The sequence below is a fragment of the Pinus tabuliformis genome, chromosome 8 (assembly GCF_031772625.1).
Source record: "Pinus tabuliformis cultivar Carrire ecotype Pingquan chromosome 8, CPIR1, whole genome shotgun sequence".
Lineage (NCBI taxonomy): Eukaryota > Viridiplantae > Streptophyta > Pinopsida > Pinales > Pinaceae > Pinus > Pinus tabuliformis.
In genome coordinates, this window is record NC_142294.1 from 307825238 (window position 1) to 307845766 (window position 20529).

Sequence of the window (20529 nt, forward strand, 5' to 3'; positions counted from 1 at the left end):
GTAAAAAATAATTTCGATGATTTTTTTCATATATATATAACTCAACTAAAATGTTGACCATCAATATAAAGAAGAAGTATTAATGTAAAAAGGGACTCATGAAACAAGAGTTTAAATAAAGAATTTAAATTGCATTTTCAAAAATATCTCTATATTGATATAGGAAGTGATAGAATATCATAAATGTTTTGTTGGAGTTTTTTGTAGCAATAGTATTGTAGTCCTACTAGTAAGACTTAAAAGAGATTTTGTTAAAGATTTCTCATGATAATTTAAGACTATTTTATTTAAGTAGTGAAGTAGTAATTTTAGATGTTTTTTTTTTTTAATTAAGTAGATTATATATGTCAATATTATATATAAAGTGATTATATATATATATATATAAAACCACAAAAAAATCATAAAATAAAAATGTGATTGTTAACATTTTTCAAAAACATGAATAAACTTTGTAAATTATTTTTCAAAAGTTACATATTAATTAAATAAAATTTTCATAAATATTGAGATTTGACATGTGTAATATTATGACACTGGGTGCTATATAGATTATTTATTTATTTATTCTTTTAGTTGTTAATTTTCATAACTATTAAAATTTGATGTGTATACTGTTTTTCATAAATATTGAGATTTGATGTGTACTATTATGACACTTGGTGGCATATATATATATATATATATATGACACATTCTATTTGTAACCCCATAAAATTAATCATAAAATTCAAATTTCAAAAATTATTTTTAAATTTCAAAATATTCGGTTTAATAAAAAAAATTCCAAAAATTTAATAAATTTTATAAAATATTTTTAGAATCTAATTTCACTATAAAATGATATAATTTCACTATAAAATGATTACAATATGACCGACCTATAAAGAAAATGAATGATGATACTATTACAGACTAGAACATAAATCAGAAAATAACATAACCTATACACATGTATCACTAAAAATAATGAATAAAAAAGAAACAACATAAAAAAACAATGAATCTATGTAGTAACCAATGAAAAGTATCCTCGTGCATGACATCTTTTCAGGGTTTTCTTAGATTCTTCAAGTAAGATTACAATGGCTTACAAGCTAATCAATATCGATTACTTACTACAGTTCCATAAACAATAAGATATGGCACATTTTGTCGCACCAAATCAATTGGTATAGCAAAATTAACACCGGAAGATATTTTTGATCCTGCAAGTAACATTAAAGCTTAATTAAAACTAATTGAAGATGTATTCTTTCTATGAATCATGAAAATGATTTAACTACTTAAATGACCAAGGTCATAAAAAAACATAAATTGAATTTAACTATAGTCACACCCTACTCCATTCCTCTTTTTATGATGCTTCTTATTCATATACGTAAGCGTTATACTAACAGTAACCTTCCGGAAGATAAGCAGATATATGGTATAAGAATGTACCGAACATGTGATGAGCAAAGGAATAACTTTTTGGTTTGATGTTTTTCATTAACTCAAAACATGTAGAAAGTGGCTACTCACTTCACATTCCACGAGGAACTATTGGATTGCCCCAAAACTGTTTATTTCACCTGCTTTCAAACTATGTGAATAATAATATACAATAATAACCTTAAAGGATTATGTGTTTAATATCCCCTTTTATTAAAATTGAAGGGAGGTTTTGTGAGTCCAAACATCACTGAGAACTTTTCAAGATTTTCCTTTCCAAGTACTTTAGTGAAGATGTCCGCAATTTGCTCATTTGTGGAACAATGTCTCAATGAATATCCTTATCCTCTACATGATATCTAACCATATGGTACTTTGTGTTGATGTGCTTGGTTCGATCATGGAATCTATGATTCTTGGCTAACTAGATTGTAGAAGTATTGTCAACAAGAATACGAATAGAATTCATTTGTTTCTCTTGCAAATCTTCAAGTATTTTCTTGAGCCAACACAATATCCTTTGTTGCTTTGTTGAGAAATCTATAGGGCAACAAGTATAGGTGATTTCTCTTCCCGATAATTGTTTGTGATGTATTTTTACTTCAATTAATTGGCTTCTTCTTTCTCTTGATTATTATTAGTGTTTTCTTCATCAAACAACTACCAAACCATAAAGAACAATAAGACAAAGGATACGAGATATAGGTGATCATCAAGGGCCAAAACCTATCCAAATTTGAGAGGAAAATCCACAAGAATTCTTCTTCTTATAGAATCTTCAATTGACGAATTTCAAGACCTAGACCTTTGACCAAGAACTCCTCCAAGACCAAGTCAACCTTGCCTTCTTCCCAAGTCAAAATAACTACTCCTTGCTTGTCTTCACCTTTGACCTTCAAACGACTTGACTGCAATTGTGACTTGACTTTCTGCAATTTCGGCTTACCTGCAACTTCTGCAACTTCTTGGCCTTAGCTTCAGAGACCCTAGGCCACACATGAGAGAGGAAATGGAGAGATATGCCCTCTTTTCTCTTTACTAGACCTACTTCTTCTTCCTAAGGAACTCGGTCCTCAAAACAATCCTTATTGACACCAAACTTTAATACTTTGATGGCATTGCAACTCGACTTCCCTACAACAAATTGAAGCCCTAATTCTCTTCGCATGTGTGGAGATAAGTGACCCAAAACTACTCCAAAAATATCAACCTTCTTTTCTTCCTTAGTCCTCTTCTACTTCACACTTCTTCTTCTTGTGATCGAACTCTTGGTGGTGAAGCGTGTCTCCAAGAATGAGGCCGAATGCCCTATATATAGGTTTCCAGTCATTTGATATTAGGCCGAATTGTTGCTTGTGTAGGCCGACTTGATTGATAGCACTTGACTTGGTCTTGGAGGGTTACTTTGACTCAAATAATTTCTTTTACAATATGTAACATGCTCCAAATGGGTCTTTCATACACGATAATGACTTGTAGACTCAATGACAAGCCCTAAGAGCTCACAACGGGATCTTGATCTAAAAATAATTCCCTTAAGCATGAAACCCATGCCTCAAGGCCAACAATAATTTATTTTTATCATTACATAAAATCATTATTACATATGTCATTATGAAGACCAAACCTCATTACATATTTCAACAATGTAGCTGCCACATATTTGACTCTATTGTGGAATTTGGAATTAACTATTTGAATGACCTCCATGAGACAATTGCTAATCCAAGACTCATGAGATAACTTGATGTTGACACTCCATTTTCTTTATCACCATCAAAGTCTAAATCAGATTGAAATCATCCACCTTGGAATACTTGAGTCTAAAACCTTGAGTTCCCTTTAAGTATTTTTGAACTCTTTTGGCAATAAACGAATGTCCTTTAGAAGTTTTTTTGCACAAAAACCTGGAAAGAATCCCAACAACAAATGAAGTATTTGTTCTAGTGGTGGTAAGATAGATAAGACTTTCCATAAGCTTTCTATACTTGGTTGTGTTGAGAAATCTAGGGCATCAGTAGTTAGGTAATTTCTCATCAATTTGTAACTGCTTGTGAGTGTTTTTTACTTCTTTAGATTAGGATCTTCTTTACTTAGGTTATTAGTGTTCTTCTTCATCAAACAACTACCAATGCATGAACAAAAATAGACAAGAGACACAAAAACTACCAATGCATGAACATAAATAGACAAGGGACACAAAATGTAGGCTGTCAGCCAAGGCCAAAACCTCTCACTCCTTGAGAGGAAAACCCGCACAAATTCTTCTTATAGAAATTCCAATTGATGAATACCAAGACTAAGACCCTTGACCTATTAGCCACTCCAAGACCAAGACACTAGTTCTCCTAACTATCTTTTTCTCTTTTCTTCTTCTTGACTCCTCTTTCGCTTCAATCTTCTTAGCACCGAGACATAGTTACCACCGAGACCTTGTCACTGACATGACACATGGATCTTATTTCTGTGATGGCATTGAGTCCTTATCAATTCCTTCATATTGTGATGGTACTGAGCCTTTCTCACTATGGAGGCACCAAAACAAAGTTACAATGATAACATCAAAACGAACTGTGGATATATTGAGATCATCTCCTATTCGAGCACACTGAGATGGTCACCAAACTGTGATAACAAGGAACTGTGGTGGCACCAAGACTGTATTTTTGAACTGTCATGACATCGAGACAAAGATACCTTCTTTGTGATAATACCGAACCTTGATCACTGTAATTTCACCAAAATTCTCCTTGTTGTATCGAGGCAGAGTTTTTCCCTTCACTATGATCTGGAATTTATCTAGGACAAAGAATTAAAGGTATTACAGACTCATGTGCATGGATGTTATGTACCTAGGGGGGATAATATGGGGTACCAAGGGAGGTACCCAAGGTAATAATGTAATAATGGGATGGGCCATAGTAATAAATAAGGTGGTTAACCCATGTCATGTAAGGGACCACAAGTAGTTAATAATAATGTAAGGGGCCCATGGTATTAGTTGATGGTATAAGGAAACCATGGTAATGGTACATGGTATTGTATGTATGAGGCCTATATAAAGGCTAGAGACTCCACATGGAGGAGAGGAAGATGAAGAGAAGTATTATTGTATGAACAAGCATATGGCTTGTGGAGTGTTCTCCTTCCTTAAGGAGTGAATGTATGGTGTTGCCCTACCTTAAGGGTTTTGATAATAAAGAGAATCATTTCTATCTATTTGATCTTGTTCTTTCTTGGGTTTATTTCTGTTATCATATATCTTTTGGATCAGATCTACAATATTCTGGGTTAGATCTACAACAATTGGTATCAGAGCACTTTCTTGGGCACAAAAGTGGAGATTTTTTTTTATTTTTGCAGGGTTTCGGGGGCGGCGAGTTGCAGGTCAGATCTGTACGTTTTGGTGAAAGATCGGTAAATTCTAATTGCATATCTGGATTCTATGTGAAAAAATACCCGATTTCAAAAAAAAAATCGATCGAATCGGAGTCCGGATGAAGGAGATATCACTGATCTAAAAATCAGTGGGGTTGTAGACAATTTTCAGGGCAGCGATTTTGCGGCGCAGATCTAGAAATCCTGGTGCCAGACCTGCAAGATCTAATTGTAGATCTGGAATCTTTGTGAAAAAACACATGATTTCAAAAAAAAAATCAGTCGAATCGGAGTCCGGATGAGAGAGATATCGCTAAATTAAAATCAGCTCTTTTTGCAGAAATTTTGGGTTACGGCGGGAGAGTTGCAGCGCAGATCTGGAATTCTAGTGCCTGGATCAGGATTTCTATCACATGGGCAGAGGCAGAATGATTGTTCCATTTCTGAAAATAGGTCATAATAGGGATTCTGAGCAATATTGACAGAATTGTGACCATTTAAAATTTTCGCCAATTTTTTTTGTGATGGCGGGCCAAGATTGGAGTTTGGGGGACTTGTATAAATTTGATGGCTCTCATCTAGCCAAATGGCTAGCAGAAATGGAGAAATGTTTTAGTTTGTATTACATCAAGGATGATGAGGCTCGGCTGAGAATGGGACAAACGTACTTGGACAATGAAAGACGACAATGGTGGCAAGAGCATCAACGTTCCAATGGAAGGTTTTTGACTTGGGATGCCTTCAAAAAAGCTCTTATAGATCGCTTTGACCGTAAATCTAATCTTGTGGATAAGCTCACACAGACAGACACACATCCTAGCAAAGATTTTATTTTTACAGGAAAGAAGGAAACCAAGGAACCAAAAAGGTTATTTTTTGCTGGTATCTCTGTATTGCAGGTTCATGGATTGATTCAGAAGGAGAAAATCATTGTGTCTATAAATCCGAGTTGCAAGCAAAATCTCATAAATGTCAACTTGGCAAAAAAATTGCAAGTTCCAGCAAAACAAATTGAAAATACACAGGTTGATGATGAGGATGTTCAAGTGTACAAGGATTTGAAGATTTCTATGGATAAATATGTGTTTCATGGTGATTTTTATGCTTCCGAGATGGATAATATGGATGTTGTTTTGGGATATCCTTGGATGGAATCCATGGGTACTATCAATATTAATGTGCAGAAGAAATTCCTGAAGCTATGGTATAAAAAGAAGAAAATTACATTACATGATATTTCCATCCATAAACAGGTAGAGAACATGGAGGCTGAAGCAGAAGATGTTCCAGGGAATGACACTTATACATCTGATGATGAGCCAGTGATGATCGACAATCAAACACAAACAGAGGTGGAAACAGAAAAGGTAACAGGTGCTGACACATCTGATGAGGGTTCAGTGGTTGAAGTCATATTGGAAAAGAAGACACCACAACAGGCACCACAGCAGGGTGAATTAAAGAAAAAGACACCGTGGGTTAAAACTTCAACATATCATCACCCACATCACCCCGCAAGACAACAACCAACAAGATGGAAACCAATTAGCCACAAGGACAACAACCCCCATATGACGGATAGTGAGGAGCGACGATCCACCTACTACACACAGAAGAGCTACCGCGGTCAACTTCCATCTCAAGCGAGCGAGGCACCAGCGAGATCGAGGGTTCACCTTTCTCTTGGCTGGCTAGATGCACATGCATGGTACCAGTGGACTACTCTTTTGAGTAGATCTTATTATTTATGTTCTTCCCATGTTTCGGGGACGAAACATGTTTAGGGGGGTGGAATGTTATGTACCTAGGGGGGATAATATGGGGTACCAAGGGAGGTACCCAAGGTAATAATGTAATAATGGGATGGGCCATAGTAATAAATAAGGTGGTTAACCCATGTCATGTAAGGGACCACAAGTAGTTAATAATAATGTAAGGGGCCCATGGTATTAGTTGATGGTATAAGGAAACCATGGTAATGGTACATGGTATTGTATGTATGAGGCCTATATAAAGGCTAGAGACTCCACATGGAGGAGAGGAAGATGAAGAGAAGTATTATTGTATGAACAAGCATATGGCTTGTGGAGTGTTCTCCTTCCTTAAGGAGTGAATGTATGGTGTTGCCCTACCTTAAGGGTTTTGATAATAAAGAGAATCATTTCTATCTATTTGATCTTGTTCTTTCTTGGGTTTATTTCTGTTATCATATATCTTTTGGATCAGATCTACAATATTCTGGGTTAGATCTACAACAATGGACGTGCCTATGTTACTTTATGCAATGGACCGATAAGATTGCTAGAATACATAGACACTGAGGTAGTTAGAGAAAACATAATAGTCAAACATGTAAACACAACAAGTTTAATAAGGAGTTCACCCAATGCTCTTGGGCTACGTCTCCTGGTCCAACCTTTAGTGGTGGCCTCTCTATTATGTTTTCAAGCAGAGTTTTACAACAGTGAGCTCAATTCGAGTCTCACTAAACAGATAAAAGTCAGTAGGAATGGAGTGCACAGACTCTCCTTACTGAAACTCGACCTCTAATGGTCACAGTAGTATGACAGGCCTATGCCGAGGAGTTTGCTTGAACCTCTCAAGCCTTCTATGGAGTACACAGACTCTTTGACTCTCTCTGGCTCTGTCTAGCTCGATGTTGCCTTCAGGTCAGCTCGGCTTCTACTCTCTGTTCTCTGCTCTTAGCTTTTTGCGTCTAGCTAACTCTTGTCACTGCCCCCTCTGTCTCTGTCAGTTCGTGGCTTTAAATCCAATCTGTTCTTTGACTGTTCGTTTCTGCTTCCCAGCCTGCTAGTTTCCCTGCCTCTATCCATTCGAATTCCTCTGCTCTGCGTCATCATCACTGGGTAACACCTTGGAGGGAAGTGGCCACCTGTTTCCTAACGAACTGAGTGTCAAATTCCTTGAATCATATTTGAATGGCCGTTAATTCCATTTGCTTCAAGATCGCCCGCGAAACATGAATCGTTTGCCAACTCATCGTCCACGTCGGACTTCAAATCCCCTGTAATATTGCTTTATAACTTCACCAAATCTGGTCATTTATCAGGATGCACCTCCGTCATTGATCTAAGGCCCCCAGATCCTACGGTCGTCGTTCATATCGGGCGGGCAAGTTACCAGACGTTTACCCGTCCGATGCGGGCGGTTTTCTCTCTCATCTGTCGGACGTGTGTCACTCGATGTGTGGCATCGGGCGAGACTTAGTCAAAACTGCTTACCGCCTCGAGGCCTTCTGATATCCTGTCGATTTTTGGAATCCCACGCTACGGAACCGAAACGGTTACTTTTCTGCATTTCATAGTGTTTTCAGGTCTGGGTGCTTCGCGGCTTTCCTTTACTGAGGGGGACGCCCTGCGATACACGATTAGCACTTATCACCAGTGTTTTACGAAACGGCCGAGTTGAAACCGAAACGGCCGTTTCGGACCGTTTCATTTGCCAAAACAGTGACCCGGCCCATGACCCGGCTCGGCTGACCGAGTCAGCTATGACTCGGCCGAGTCATCCAATGACTCGGCCGAGTCATAGCTGACTCGGTCAACCCGGCCGGGTCCGTATTGACTCGGCCGAGTCATAGAAAGGACGGCTGGGCAGCGATTTTAATAAAAAAAATTCATTTTTTTGCTGATATTTTGTAAAGTTAAGTTGGGTTTGTGGATTTCAAATATTGATTGGGCTGGAAACTGATTAAGGAGGTGTTATTGGACAGCTGGTGATCAAGGTCTCATTTGATGCTTCAAACACGCATCCAATTTGGTGCAATCCTATACCAATCTGAGTTTTATGGAAAATTACTGGGGTTACTCATTACACAATATACTACATGGAAAACTCAATCAAATGTTGCTGTAAATGGGAATTCTTGTTCGTAACTTCAAATACTATACAAATTACTATTTCATGCATAGAACAAGTCTCTTCCTAGCACCCAGCATATATAGATTTCTCAGGGTATTTGACAGCATATTGGGCTTGCAATTATGGTCTTGAAATTAACCCTCAAACAGCATTAAGGGAAAGGGCTGTTACAAACATCAGAGAATATTCAAATGCAAGTGATACAATTCCTTCTTTTTCTTTTTCTTTAAAAAAAATATGGCCCTAACACCTCTGTCTAACAGTAACAGCCTTATACCAGAACAGATGTATGGTAATGCCATTCCTCAAATGATCCTAGACATAAGACAAAACATACCAATTAAAGACACTCTGTTTTTAATGGAAGTTCCCTCGGAATGTTTTTTTAATGTATCATGACTGTTCATCCCATTGCTGCAAAATCTAGCAGGCCTAGTGCAGAGCCTCACTAGACAAATCCAGACCTCAGGGCAACAAGAGATTGGCTGCCACTGTCACCTTGGCAGCCTATCTCCAATTGTTTAGTACTCTTGAGTCTTAATCATGTATGGAAGCCTTTCCCGTACTCTTGAGTCTTTGATCATGTATGACAGAGTCACAGACTACAGTTGACTATGTATTTACTATTGCCATTGGGTACCATTTTGATATAATGGATTGGTTCATGAGCCTACTTTGATCATATGTTGTCTTCCATGTATATTATAATGTTGTGTGTTTGGAAACTTGAATGAAAATCTTTAAAATTATGTTTAAAATATTTAAAATTATGTTTTTTTATAAAAAAAATAAATATTTAATGTATTTTTTACAACGACCGAGTCATTGAAATCGAGCCGGCCGAGTCATTGCCGAGTCGGAGTCGATCCTCGGCCGAGTCCGAGTCCGAGTCCGAGTTGTAAAACATTGCTTATCACGTATCAGAATCTTCCCCCGTTCTTCGAACCAGCCTCCGGTTTTGCCAGTTTGTGCCAGTGCGATTTACCATGGGCCAGCGGTCTGTGCGCTCGACCGAGGGTCCTCGTTGCTCCACTCTGGCCACAACTGCGATTGTCACGAGGATTCCTTCTGATAGCTTGATTTTTCTAAGACTTGAATCTTTTGGCATAATTTGAAACAATCATGAAAACTTAGAGAGTGTTTAGGATCCAATTCGGATCACACTGTGAGATAGCACCGAACTTATCTCTGCAATCCTGTATCCTTATCTGAGCTCCTTCACTGAATTTTCCTCTGCAATTTTTGTTATCCGAATTTTAGAGAGATCCGAAATTACTTATGTGGAATAAGCGAGCTACCTATTTATAGTAGTCTACCCATGAATATTAGCTGACATGATCTTATGAAGGGTTGTATCTCCAAACTAGGTGAGCCGACATGACTTTTCTACTTCATCTTGAAGTCGACTTGAAGAGGGATAACTTTTGCTTGTCTTCAAGGGCTACTTGACAATCCTATAGACTCATATACATTTGTAACATGCCCAAAAAGGGTTTTTTAACATGATATTGACTCTTTTTGACAAATCCTAAAGGCTCACAGTGGGAGCCATCTAAAAATAAAATCCCTTGCTCATAAAACCCATGAAGCAAGCATTACAATATAAATTTTATTTTTCTTATTTACATTATTTAAATAAAAATTACAATTACATGTCATTATGAAGACTGAACCTAGTTACACTTTCCAACACTCCCTCTTAACTGGTGAGGTATTCATAATGGTACTTGGTCATTCTCAATCTAAAGAATTTCTCATAAGAAGAATCAGATTGGTAACCCATTTATATAGCATCATATCAACCATCATTGTCACATAGAAAGGCCTTGACTAACAACTCTATCTCTCCACAAGATCTGAGCTCAATGCTGGTGAGACCAATGATTTATAGACACTCTCATCATTGTCTCTCTTGGAACATACCCCACCCAGGTTCTCAGGGTGTGTTCCATCAGGACTATTCTTATCTTGGATTCCCAGTCCTCAAAGAATATTGATCCTCTACAACTACTCTTATCTTAGATGCCCTATCTCATCCTCAAAGAGCATCAGATGCTAGATGATTACCCAATCCTCCATTCTGTCTTCCCAAGTGAAGACCAAAATGATGTGTCTATCTCTCCCTCTCAATTAGGGAGGACATATAGCTTCCAAGTTTATTTCAAGCAAGAAAACTTGTTTCCTAACTCCCTCTTAGCTAGGGACCTACAACAACTCCTCAGGTGGAGATGATGAGACAACCAACTGCTTGAAGATCTCCTTCCTTCGATGTCATGAATTTCTTCTTCATCATGGAGTCTTCATCTTTTGGGACTTCTTCATAAGGAACATACCATCCATCACTTTCATCCACAAGTTAGTCAAGTCATCATTCCTTTCATCAACAAGTGATCCATCAGTCTACATCTGCCCTTGCTTCATGTCACGTTGCCTTCTTTATGTTATGTTCTTCAGAAGGATTCACAATTCTTTCCTTGGCAATCCTGCATAAGCCCATCCATATATTTGTTCAAAAATAAGAAAAGAACACTTAAATCAAAATTACCTTTGTGATGGTCTTTCATCATGACATCTTCCTATTGGCATCAACATCCTGCATACAAGTTGACACATTTCCCAAAGATATATATTGTGAAGGGTCTCCATCTTTTTCCGACTTCCATCAGAGTCTTCATACATTTTAAGGAGATATCATAGTCAAACCTTTCAGTTCTCTAATGTTGATTGCCTTCTTCCATGGTTGCATAGTCTACGATCTCTTCCTTCCTTTCTTTTCAACTTCCAATTCTAATTGTTGTCAACCACCTCATATTCCATATGAGGACATATTATCTTGATTTCATCTAGTGTGACCCATGCCTTCCTGCATCCTTTCAGAGGAGGAGATCCTTTTCTTTTTTATCACGCTCTCAAGATAGAGTAGTGATCCATGTTACCTACAACCATATGACATGACTTTATAATATCGAATACAAGCATACATACCTCATTTACCTTTAGGTTGTATGGGCTTCCTTTAGCAACTTCCTTGATTGAAAAGAGCTTCAATCCCTTGATCTGCTTCATTTCTTAGGTCATCATACCATCATTCTTTGAAATCCACGGATTGGAATTCCTGATGAAACCCTTTGCTTCCTCTCTAGATCGATGAACCTTTTGATGAAGATTCCATTAGAGAATCTTGCGAATCATGCATATCCCTTATCCAACAGATGTTTCCTTTTGATTGATGTATGATAGGACTTGTTCTAGATGACTTCTTTCTTTTTTCCCATAAGTGCCATTTATGCTTTCAATGAGGTTCCCAAGAACTATATCCTTCATAGACGTCTGCCATATATTTTATTCCATACATCCTTCATGCTTCCTATGGTGATGTCATAATCTCTTACTTCTAATGCTTCTCCTCTTCCTTGGATTTCTTCTTTTCAGCTTCCTTCGCTTCTTTGGTGATATGGCTTCTTCTCTATCTTTCTTGTTATTTCCCTTCTTGAGCTTAGGACAATCTTTCCAGTAATTCTTATAGCATTGAATCTTAGCTATGTTCTTCTTTCTAAGGACCAAATCTTTCAAACTTCCCTTTCCTTCCGACAAATGTTTGAACTCTTTTTTCCCACAATCTATCTTCTTCTATCTTGCATAGATACCACATGTTGTTGAATGGGATAGATTTCTTGTCCTTATAGGCATTTGTTACCTTGTTCATCAGTTGGTAAATTTAGAACAATGGAGATAATTTCGTTATCTGAAATCATCTCTCCCAGATCTTTATGAAGATGACCCTTTATCCTTTGATACCTTCAATTTGGGTAGATCGGATTTAAGTGATATGACCTTTATCGCATCTTCAGAGAATAGTTCTACCAGCATCGTATATCTCTTTTGATGTCTCCAATTCTGCTATATGGGGAACGAGGCGATCTTTGACAGATTCCATAAGAATCTCTTGAGCCCTTAGATCCTTTTTCATGTATTCAGATAGTGCTTGACCTTTAGATGGTTTGGAGACTTTTCCATTGATATGATCAACGACTTCATTTTTCTTCGAGTACCATTCCTACCCTCCTTTTCCATGCAAGGAAGTTTGATGACGCAACCAACTTATAGATCTCCTTGCAAAATGAAGTCATTTTACCATATTTAGATTATAGAATAAATGATACTTACTTGTCAAGTGAAGATGAAATCTTCAACTTTGATCCCTTTGATGATGATTGACGAAGATGTATTAGTTCCCCTTTTGGATGATATTCTTCCAAATGAAATCCTTGCTTCAATAAAGAGAAGATTGCCATTTTTATGACAACACCTTTTGATCTAGCCTTTTATGGATGAATAGCCTTCAAGATAATTCAACTTCAAATTGATTGAGATTGGATCCCAGGAATGCTTCCTTGATTGAGCTAGGGCTTTTGCTTTCTTTAATATGATGATGTAATCTTGATCTTAAAGTGCTATTCTTGGAAGAATAAACTTCAAGCTACCTTGACTCGTAGTTCTCTTCAACTTGATTAGATGTAGGGTCTTTGTGGTCTCTTGAGATGGCTTGAGGGTTCCACCAACTTATTTGTAGACTTCTTCTTCGATCTAGGGTTATGATGCTTCCTTGAAGATCTTGTCTTCAAGATGATCTTTGCTTTAATGCTTTCCTCAAAATTTTATCCTTGAGTGTCCCTTGGTAGGATGCCCTTCCTTAACTGTCACCTTAGCTCTGATACCATGTTGAGAAATCTAGGGCATCAGTAGTTAGGTGATTTCTCTTCAATTAGTAACTACTTGTGAGTGCTTTTTACTTCTTTAGATTAGAATCTTCTTTACTTAGGTTATTAGTGTTCTTCTTCATCAAACAACTACCAATGCATGAACATAAATATAGAAGAGACACAAAATGTAGGTTGTCATCTAGGGCTAAAACCTCTCTCTTTGAGAGGAAAACCCACACAAATTCTTCTTATAGAGATTCCAATTGACGAATACAAAGACCAAGACCCTTGACCTATTAGCCACTCCAAGACCAAGACATTAGTTCTCTTGACTGTCTTCTGCTCTTTTCTTCTTCTTGACTCCTCTTTCGCTTCGACCTTCTTAGCACTGAGACATAGTTACCACCAAGACCTTGTCACTGACATGACACAAAGATCTTATTTATGTGATGGCATTGAGTCCTTATCAATTTCTTGATACTGTGGTGGTACTGAGCCTTTCTCACTGTGGAGGCATCGAAACAAAGTTACAGTGATAACATCAAAACAAATTGTGGATATACTGAGATCATCTCCTATTCGAGCACACTAAGATGGTCACCAAATTGTGATAGCAATGAACTGTGGTGGCACCAAGACTGTATTTCTGAACTGTCATGACACCAAGACAGAGACCTTCTTTATTATAATACTGAACCTTGATCACTATAATTTCACTAAATTTATCCTCCTTGTACCGAGACAAAGATTTCCCTTGACTATGAGATATCACCAAACTTATCTTTGCAATCTTGTACCCTTATCTGAGCTCCTTCATTGAACTTGCCTCTGCAATCCTATCCGAAATTTCCTCTGCAATTTTTGTCATCTGAATTTCAAAGAGATCCGAACTTACTTCTGTGGAATAGGCCGAGCTACCTATTTATAGTAGTTTGCCCATGAATATTAGCCGACATGATCTTATGAAGGGTTGTCTCCAAATTAGGTGATATGACATGAGTTTTCTACTTCATCTTGAAGCCGACTTGAAGAGGGATAACATACTTGTCTTGGAGGGCTACTTGACAATCCTATAGACTCATGTACATTTGTAACATGCCCAAGAAGGGTTCTTTATACATGACATTGACTCTTTTGACAAATCCTAAAGGCTGACAATGAGAGCCATCTAAAAATAAAATCCCTTGCTCATGAAACCGATGAAGCAAGCATTACAATAATAATTTTATTTTTCTTCTTTACATTATTTACATAAAAAGTACAATTACATGTCATTATGAAGACCAAACCTAGTTACACTTTTCAACGGGTTGCATCCTCAAAGTCATTCCCTTCTTTTGATGTGAGCTTCTAATTCTCTTCCATTGGAGTAGAGAGAGGGTTACACTCAACCATGCCAAACTTGTTCAATAATTCTCCAATTTGTTTCTTTTGGGAGATCAATACATACTCTAGATTTTGATTCACTTTAATGCCTACGTAGTAGTGAATATGCCCCAAATTTATCATCTCAAAGACTTTCCTCAACAATGGTCAGACCCTTGTACCATCAATTTTTTTTTTTAGGATGCATCTTTGATCATTTTTTTTTGTTTTTTTGTTTTTTTAGGGAAAGGGGCATTTTCTTTATGAATGCAATATAGCTTTCATTATTCCATGTTATCAATAAATCATCTACATATGCTACAAGATATATAACACTTTTTCCAACTTTCTTGACAAACAAAGTTGCAACATCAAGATTAAAGTTCTTGAAATTCAATTTCAGAAGATTCTCAATTAGCTTTACACTATTTTATTATTTGGGGCTTAATTAGGCCTAATTAAGAAAATAGAACCCCTTAGGGAGGATAAAAATTGATGAGAGCTCATTTGAATCTCATCATCACTTGGATTTGGATCATTTGTTTCCTCTGGGAATTCTGCTAGTCTTTTTGATGGATGAATTGGCAACTTAATGCATTTCAATGTTTGGAAGAGCTTAATTTCTTGCCTTGGAGCTTCAATTTTCTTGCATCTTGATGATTGGAATAATTTCACTATACTTATGAGTACTTTTTCACACTTATTTTGTAACTTTATCTCATTAAAATTATCTATGAAATATTTTCGTTCATGAAGTTGGTGTAGCTGCTCGTTGGCTTATGCGAAGTTGTTGATCTTGTATTTGTGAGGTATTTTTCATATGATCATTGTGAAGTATGGTGAATTATTGTCCTAGGGGTACATGATTGTTCATGATTCGCCTTGATAAGTCATCATTTGAAAAAAAAAAGAAGTATACATTTCCCCTTGTAACCTAGTTTTTGCTTGGGCCATATGAAGTTGCTGGGGAACTCCTTTATTAGAATTAAGCCTATCTAAGCATTGATCGCATTTTACTCCATTCTCCCAATTGGCTAGGCATTGGTATAGTCCTAAGGTGATCACAAGGAAAATTCTTCTCACCTACATTCCTTCTTTTTGAGCTCTAGCCTAGTAGGCCTCCTAAGGCATCATCTAAAATCTTTTATAGCCATTGAAAATCCTTGAAAATTAGTCAACTATTGTGTTGGGGTCTTCTTGAGAGGTCCTCCAAATTTGAGGTTGATCTGTTAATTTTAGGTAACAATGGTATGTTCTATGATTTAGAGCAATTTTACTTCAATTTCTTTATTAGCAATATCAATATCAAGTTTAGCTATCACATCAACATGATAGTAAAATGCAGATAGAACATAAACATAAATAGTAGAAGACAAGCCAGGACAAGAGGACACAAGATGTGGCACCAGCCAGGGACAAACCCCAATGTGGGGAAACGCTTGATCAATTCTTCTTATATTCTTCAATAGTTTAGCAGAGAGAGAGATAGTACAATTTACAAATTTGATCATTTATGACAACAGCAAAAGAGCCCTAATGAGAAAAGTCAGCGTTGGTCAACAAGGAAGAATTCTTCCTCAATTCATCTTGGTCAAACCCAATAAACTTCAGCCTTCAACAACAAGTCTAATCAGCCCAAAACAGTTCGAAAAAGTCGAGTCAAAACTGGTCAATGAAATTCAACCCTGCGGCTAGCCCTAGTACAGTCAATGTTGGTCAAAGGAGAGGTCAGATTGCATTGGTTTTTGTGCCTAGATTTGCGACCTACTAGAACAGAGATACTTCACCCAAATCGAAGTCAAAATAGGTCAACGCATCAAGTCAACATAGTCAAACAACCTCCCTGCAGCTCGGTCAACGTTGGTCAACACAGTCAACAAAAATCTGTCCTCCTTTCCTTCGCACGTGTGAGAGAGAAGATTGCCCAGAAATGCGTACCCAATCACAAGAGGAGAGAGAGAGAGATGTGAGATGAGATGATGGTAAAATGACTTGAGGTCTCCCTTTTATATGCAACATTGAGGATGAATTGGGGGTTTGAGTGCCTGTTTTGCTTGCTGGCCGACCTTGACAATTTGTCCATAATATAAATAAATTCATATATTCATTTGTACATGTCAGAATTGGATGATCTTTAGATCAATCCTACACCTCTCGAAGAGAGGAATCCAAGAAAAATACCAGCTATCATAAATAACATGGCCCGTGTGGAGTTTGGCCCTAGTTGTCAATTTTAACACTCCCTCTCAACTGGGGAGAACTCCATCTGCTAATCCATCTGCCAGTCAATACTATCTCTGCCATTAACGCACTGCTCTGCTCTGCTGAACTATGAAGAAGAATAAATGATTGAGAATGTATCATACCATTCTCTACTAACCCGAAGTCAGTCCCAAATAGGAGAGTGTCTCATACCACTCTTACTGACCTGAAGTCAGTTCCAATTGATCCTAGATCAATATCGGTCATCCTAGCATAGGGAGTACAGTAGTACACAATGCGTCCATCGGTAGTACTATGGTCTCTATCCTCATTTCCCTACTCATTGGCTAGATGAGACGTACTTCCCATGACTCCTCGAATGCATGGGTAGGATGTCTCAGCAGGAGAAGAATGAACCACTCATCCTACCTACATGTCGCCATGAGGTATCACAAGGGAACGCTGAACCACTCACCCTGTACACAGCAAACCACTAGGGAAAGGCTGAACCACTCACCCTATGGTTGCTCATCACTCCAAGAAGTACCCCAAGACCCCCGGAGCTCCCAAAGATCAATGTCCATATCATACAGGACCCTCATAAGAGGGTCTCTCCACGACTCCAAGTCATTCTCGGAAGGCCAAGAACTTGACCTTCCCCAGGGGCTTTGTCAGAATATCGACTGCGTGCCCATTAGTACCAATGTGATGGAGTCTTATTGCTCCTCGTTGTACCATATCCCAGATAAAGTGGTACTTGATATCTATATGCTTGGAGCGATCATGAAACACGGGATTCTCTGATAATCGGATCCCACTCTGGTTGTCACAGAGGATCACGGTGGTATCCAGCACATGTCCAAATAGTTCACTAAAGAGCTTCCTCAACCAGACAGCTTCACAAGAGGCCATACTAGCAGCTATGTATTCGGCCTCAGTGGCACTCAAGGCAACCGATTTCTACTTCCTGCTCATCCACGATATTGAAGCAGAACCCAAAGAAAAACAACATCCAGAAGTGATATTGTATTCACCACACTACCAGCCCAATCAACATCAGAATAACCATGCAGCCTCACATCTCCGACAGTGTATCTCAGTCCATGAGTGATTGTGACCCAAAGATATCTTAGAAGATTCTTGGCACCAATCCAATGTATATGATGAGGCTCAACCATATATTGGCTTAATGTGTTAACTGCAAAACATATGTCCGGACGAGAGTTCACCAAGAACATCAGTGCTCCTATGAGTTGATGATACTTAGAAGCATTTCCCAATTCAGGTTCGGCAGCACTACCACATAACTTCTTAAAGTTAAGTTCCATCGGGGTAGTCACAAGCTTGTAGTCTACCATCCCAAATCTTTCCAATATCTTCACAACATATTTTCCTTGAGATAGGAAAATTTCTCCTAGCTTTTACCAAACCTCCAACCCTAGGAAGTAGTGCATCAGTCCTAGGTCCTTCATCTCAAATTCAGAAGCCAACTCCCTCTTACATTTGAGAATGAGAGGGTCTACACCTATCAGAAAGAGGTCGTCCACATAAAGTGCCAAAATGAGAGATTTATCATTTTAAACCTTAAAGTAAATGTTCAGATCGGCTTCACTTATAGTGAATCTTAGCTTCATCAAATAGCTATCAATCCTCTCATACCAAGTCTGGGGTGCTTGCTTCAAACCATAGAGAGCTTTCTTCAACCTGCATACATGAGATTCCTAGTCATGAACTTCAAATCCCTCGGGTTGTTCCACATAGACTTCCTCTTTGATTGAACCATGCAAGAAGGTGGTCTTGCCATCCATCTGATATAGGTTCCATCCTTGCCACGCAACAAGGGCTATTGATCGAGCAAATGGTGGTGTATCGGGCCACAGGTGCAAATATCTCATCGTAATCTATACCTTCCTTTTGAGAGAAGCCCCGAGCAACAAAGCGAGCCTTGAACTTTTCTGCACTTCCATCAACGCCATGCTTGATTTTGTAGAGCCACTTAGAGGTGACAACCGATTTGTCATGGGGCTAAGGACCACATCCCAGACATCATTCTTCATCATTGACTCGTATTCTTCATTCATAGAATCCTTTCATACTTGTTTCTTCACGACTTCTTCAAATGATGAAGGCTCATTTTGAATGATAGCACTCATGACGGTCAAGTATCCTTCATACTTGTTCGGCTTCTTTCTTTCACAGAAAGTCCCCCTTGGTGCAATATGTCTCTCGGCATCTTCGAGAGTCTCCCTAAGCCAAGAAGGTCTCCTCTTGGAGGAGGAGGGCTCTTGAGGAGGAGGATCAATAGGATCCATAGGTTCATCAATATCCGACATTGTTTCATCTTCTTTTGCACGCTGTTTTCCAGTGTTAGCTTCTTTGTCCTTCCTTGGGATAGGAAGGTTGTTGATCTTGCTGAGGGCTATATCTACGTCGAAGATGACATCATGACTTATCTCAACTTCCCTTTGACCAGCCACATAAATTCTATATCCCTTAGAATTTTCACTGTAGCCCACAAAGATTCCTTTCTTCCCAGATGCACCCAATTTGCTTCTTTTCTCTTTCGACACATGAAAATATACGGGGCTTCCAAAAATTATAAAATAAGAGACATTGGGTTTCTTACCAGTGAACATTTCTTTGGGAGTCTTGGAGTCCAATGCTTCATGTGGGCATCGGTTTTGAACATACACAACAATATTTGCAGCTTCAACCCATAGGAACTTTGAAAGCCCTTGATCATGAAGCATGGCACGAACAACTTCTACAATAGTACGATTCTTCCTTTTAGCCACACCATTCTGCTCGAGAGTGTATGGTGTTGTAGTCTCCCTCTTAATTCCAACATCTCTACAATAATCATGGAATTCATTGAATTCGTACTCAGTCCCATTATCAGTCCTCAATATCTTGATTTTCTTCTCGGATTGCTTTTCGATCAAGGCTTTGAAGTGTTAGAACCAGGTGAACACTTCATCCTTCTTTTTCAAGAAGTAGATCCAGGTCTTGCAAGAATAATCATCCGTAAAGGTGAGATAATATAAGTATCCTCCCAAAGAGTTTACGGGCATCATACCAGATATGTCGAAGTGGATCAATTGCAATATATCTATCAACTTGCTATTACTTGAGGGGAATGGTCCCCTTGTAAGTTTTCCTTCGGCACGTCCAGGACATACACCTTCATGCTCTACTTTGAACTCGAGCATACCTGTCACCATTTGTCTCACATCGTGTAGGGCCTTATAATGAAGATGGGAAACCTCCGGTGCCATAGTTCAGATTGTAGAGATGTGTTGCAAGACATGGCTCCCAATGGACTTCCTCCAACTTGATACAAAGTGTCAACCTTGAACCCAAGAGTAAAAGCATATTTAAAATTTATTTTCCAAATACGTACCTTTCCATCGATAAATGCCACCTTGTATCCTTTGTCTTCCATTGTCGAAATGGACACCAGGTTCTTCTTGAGATTAAGTACATATAGTACTTCTTGTATATGAATAGTGTTACCTTGATTCAGTTGAAGGCTAACATTCCCTATTCCCTTCACGGGATAGGTGGC

General features: G+C 38.2%; 1 protein-coding gene across 1 annotated transcript in view; it reads right to left on the bottom strand.

Moving 5' to 3' along the window:
- Nucleotides 1-961: 961 nt before the first annotated feature.
- Nucleotides 962-20529, bottom strand: part of DEG5 (DEGP protease 5) — a 219365-nt gene continuing 199797 nt past the window's right edge. Inside the window, exon 8 of the mRNA XM_089461370.1 lies at nucleotides 962-1208. Within this exon, the coding sequence (XP_089317496.1) occupies nucleotides 1102-1208 (107 nt within the window). The 3' untranslated portion in view covers nucleotides 962-1101. The remainder of the gene's footprint in view (nucleotides 1209-20529) is intronic.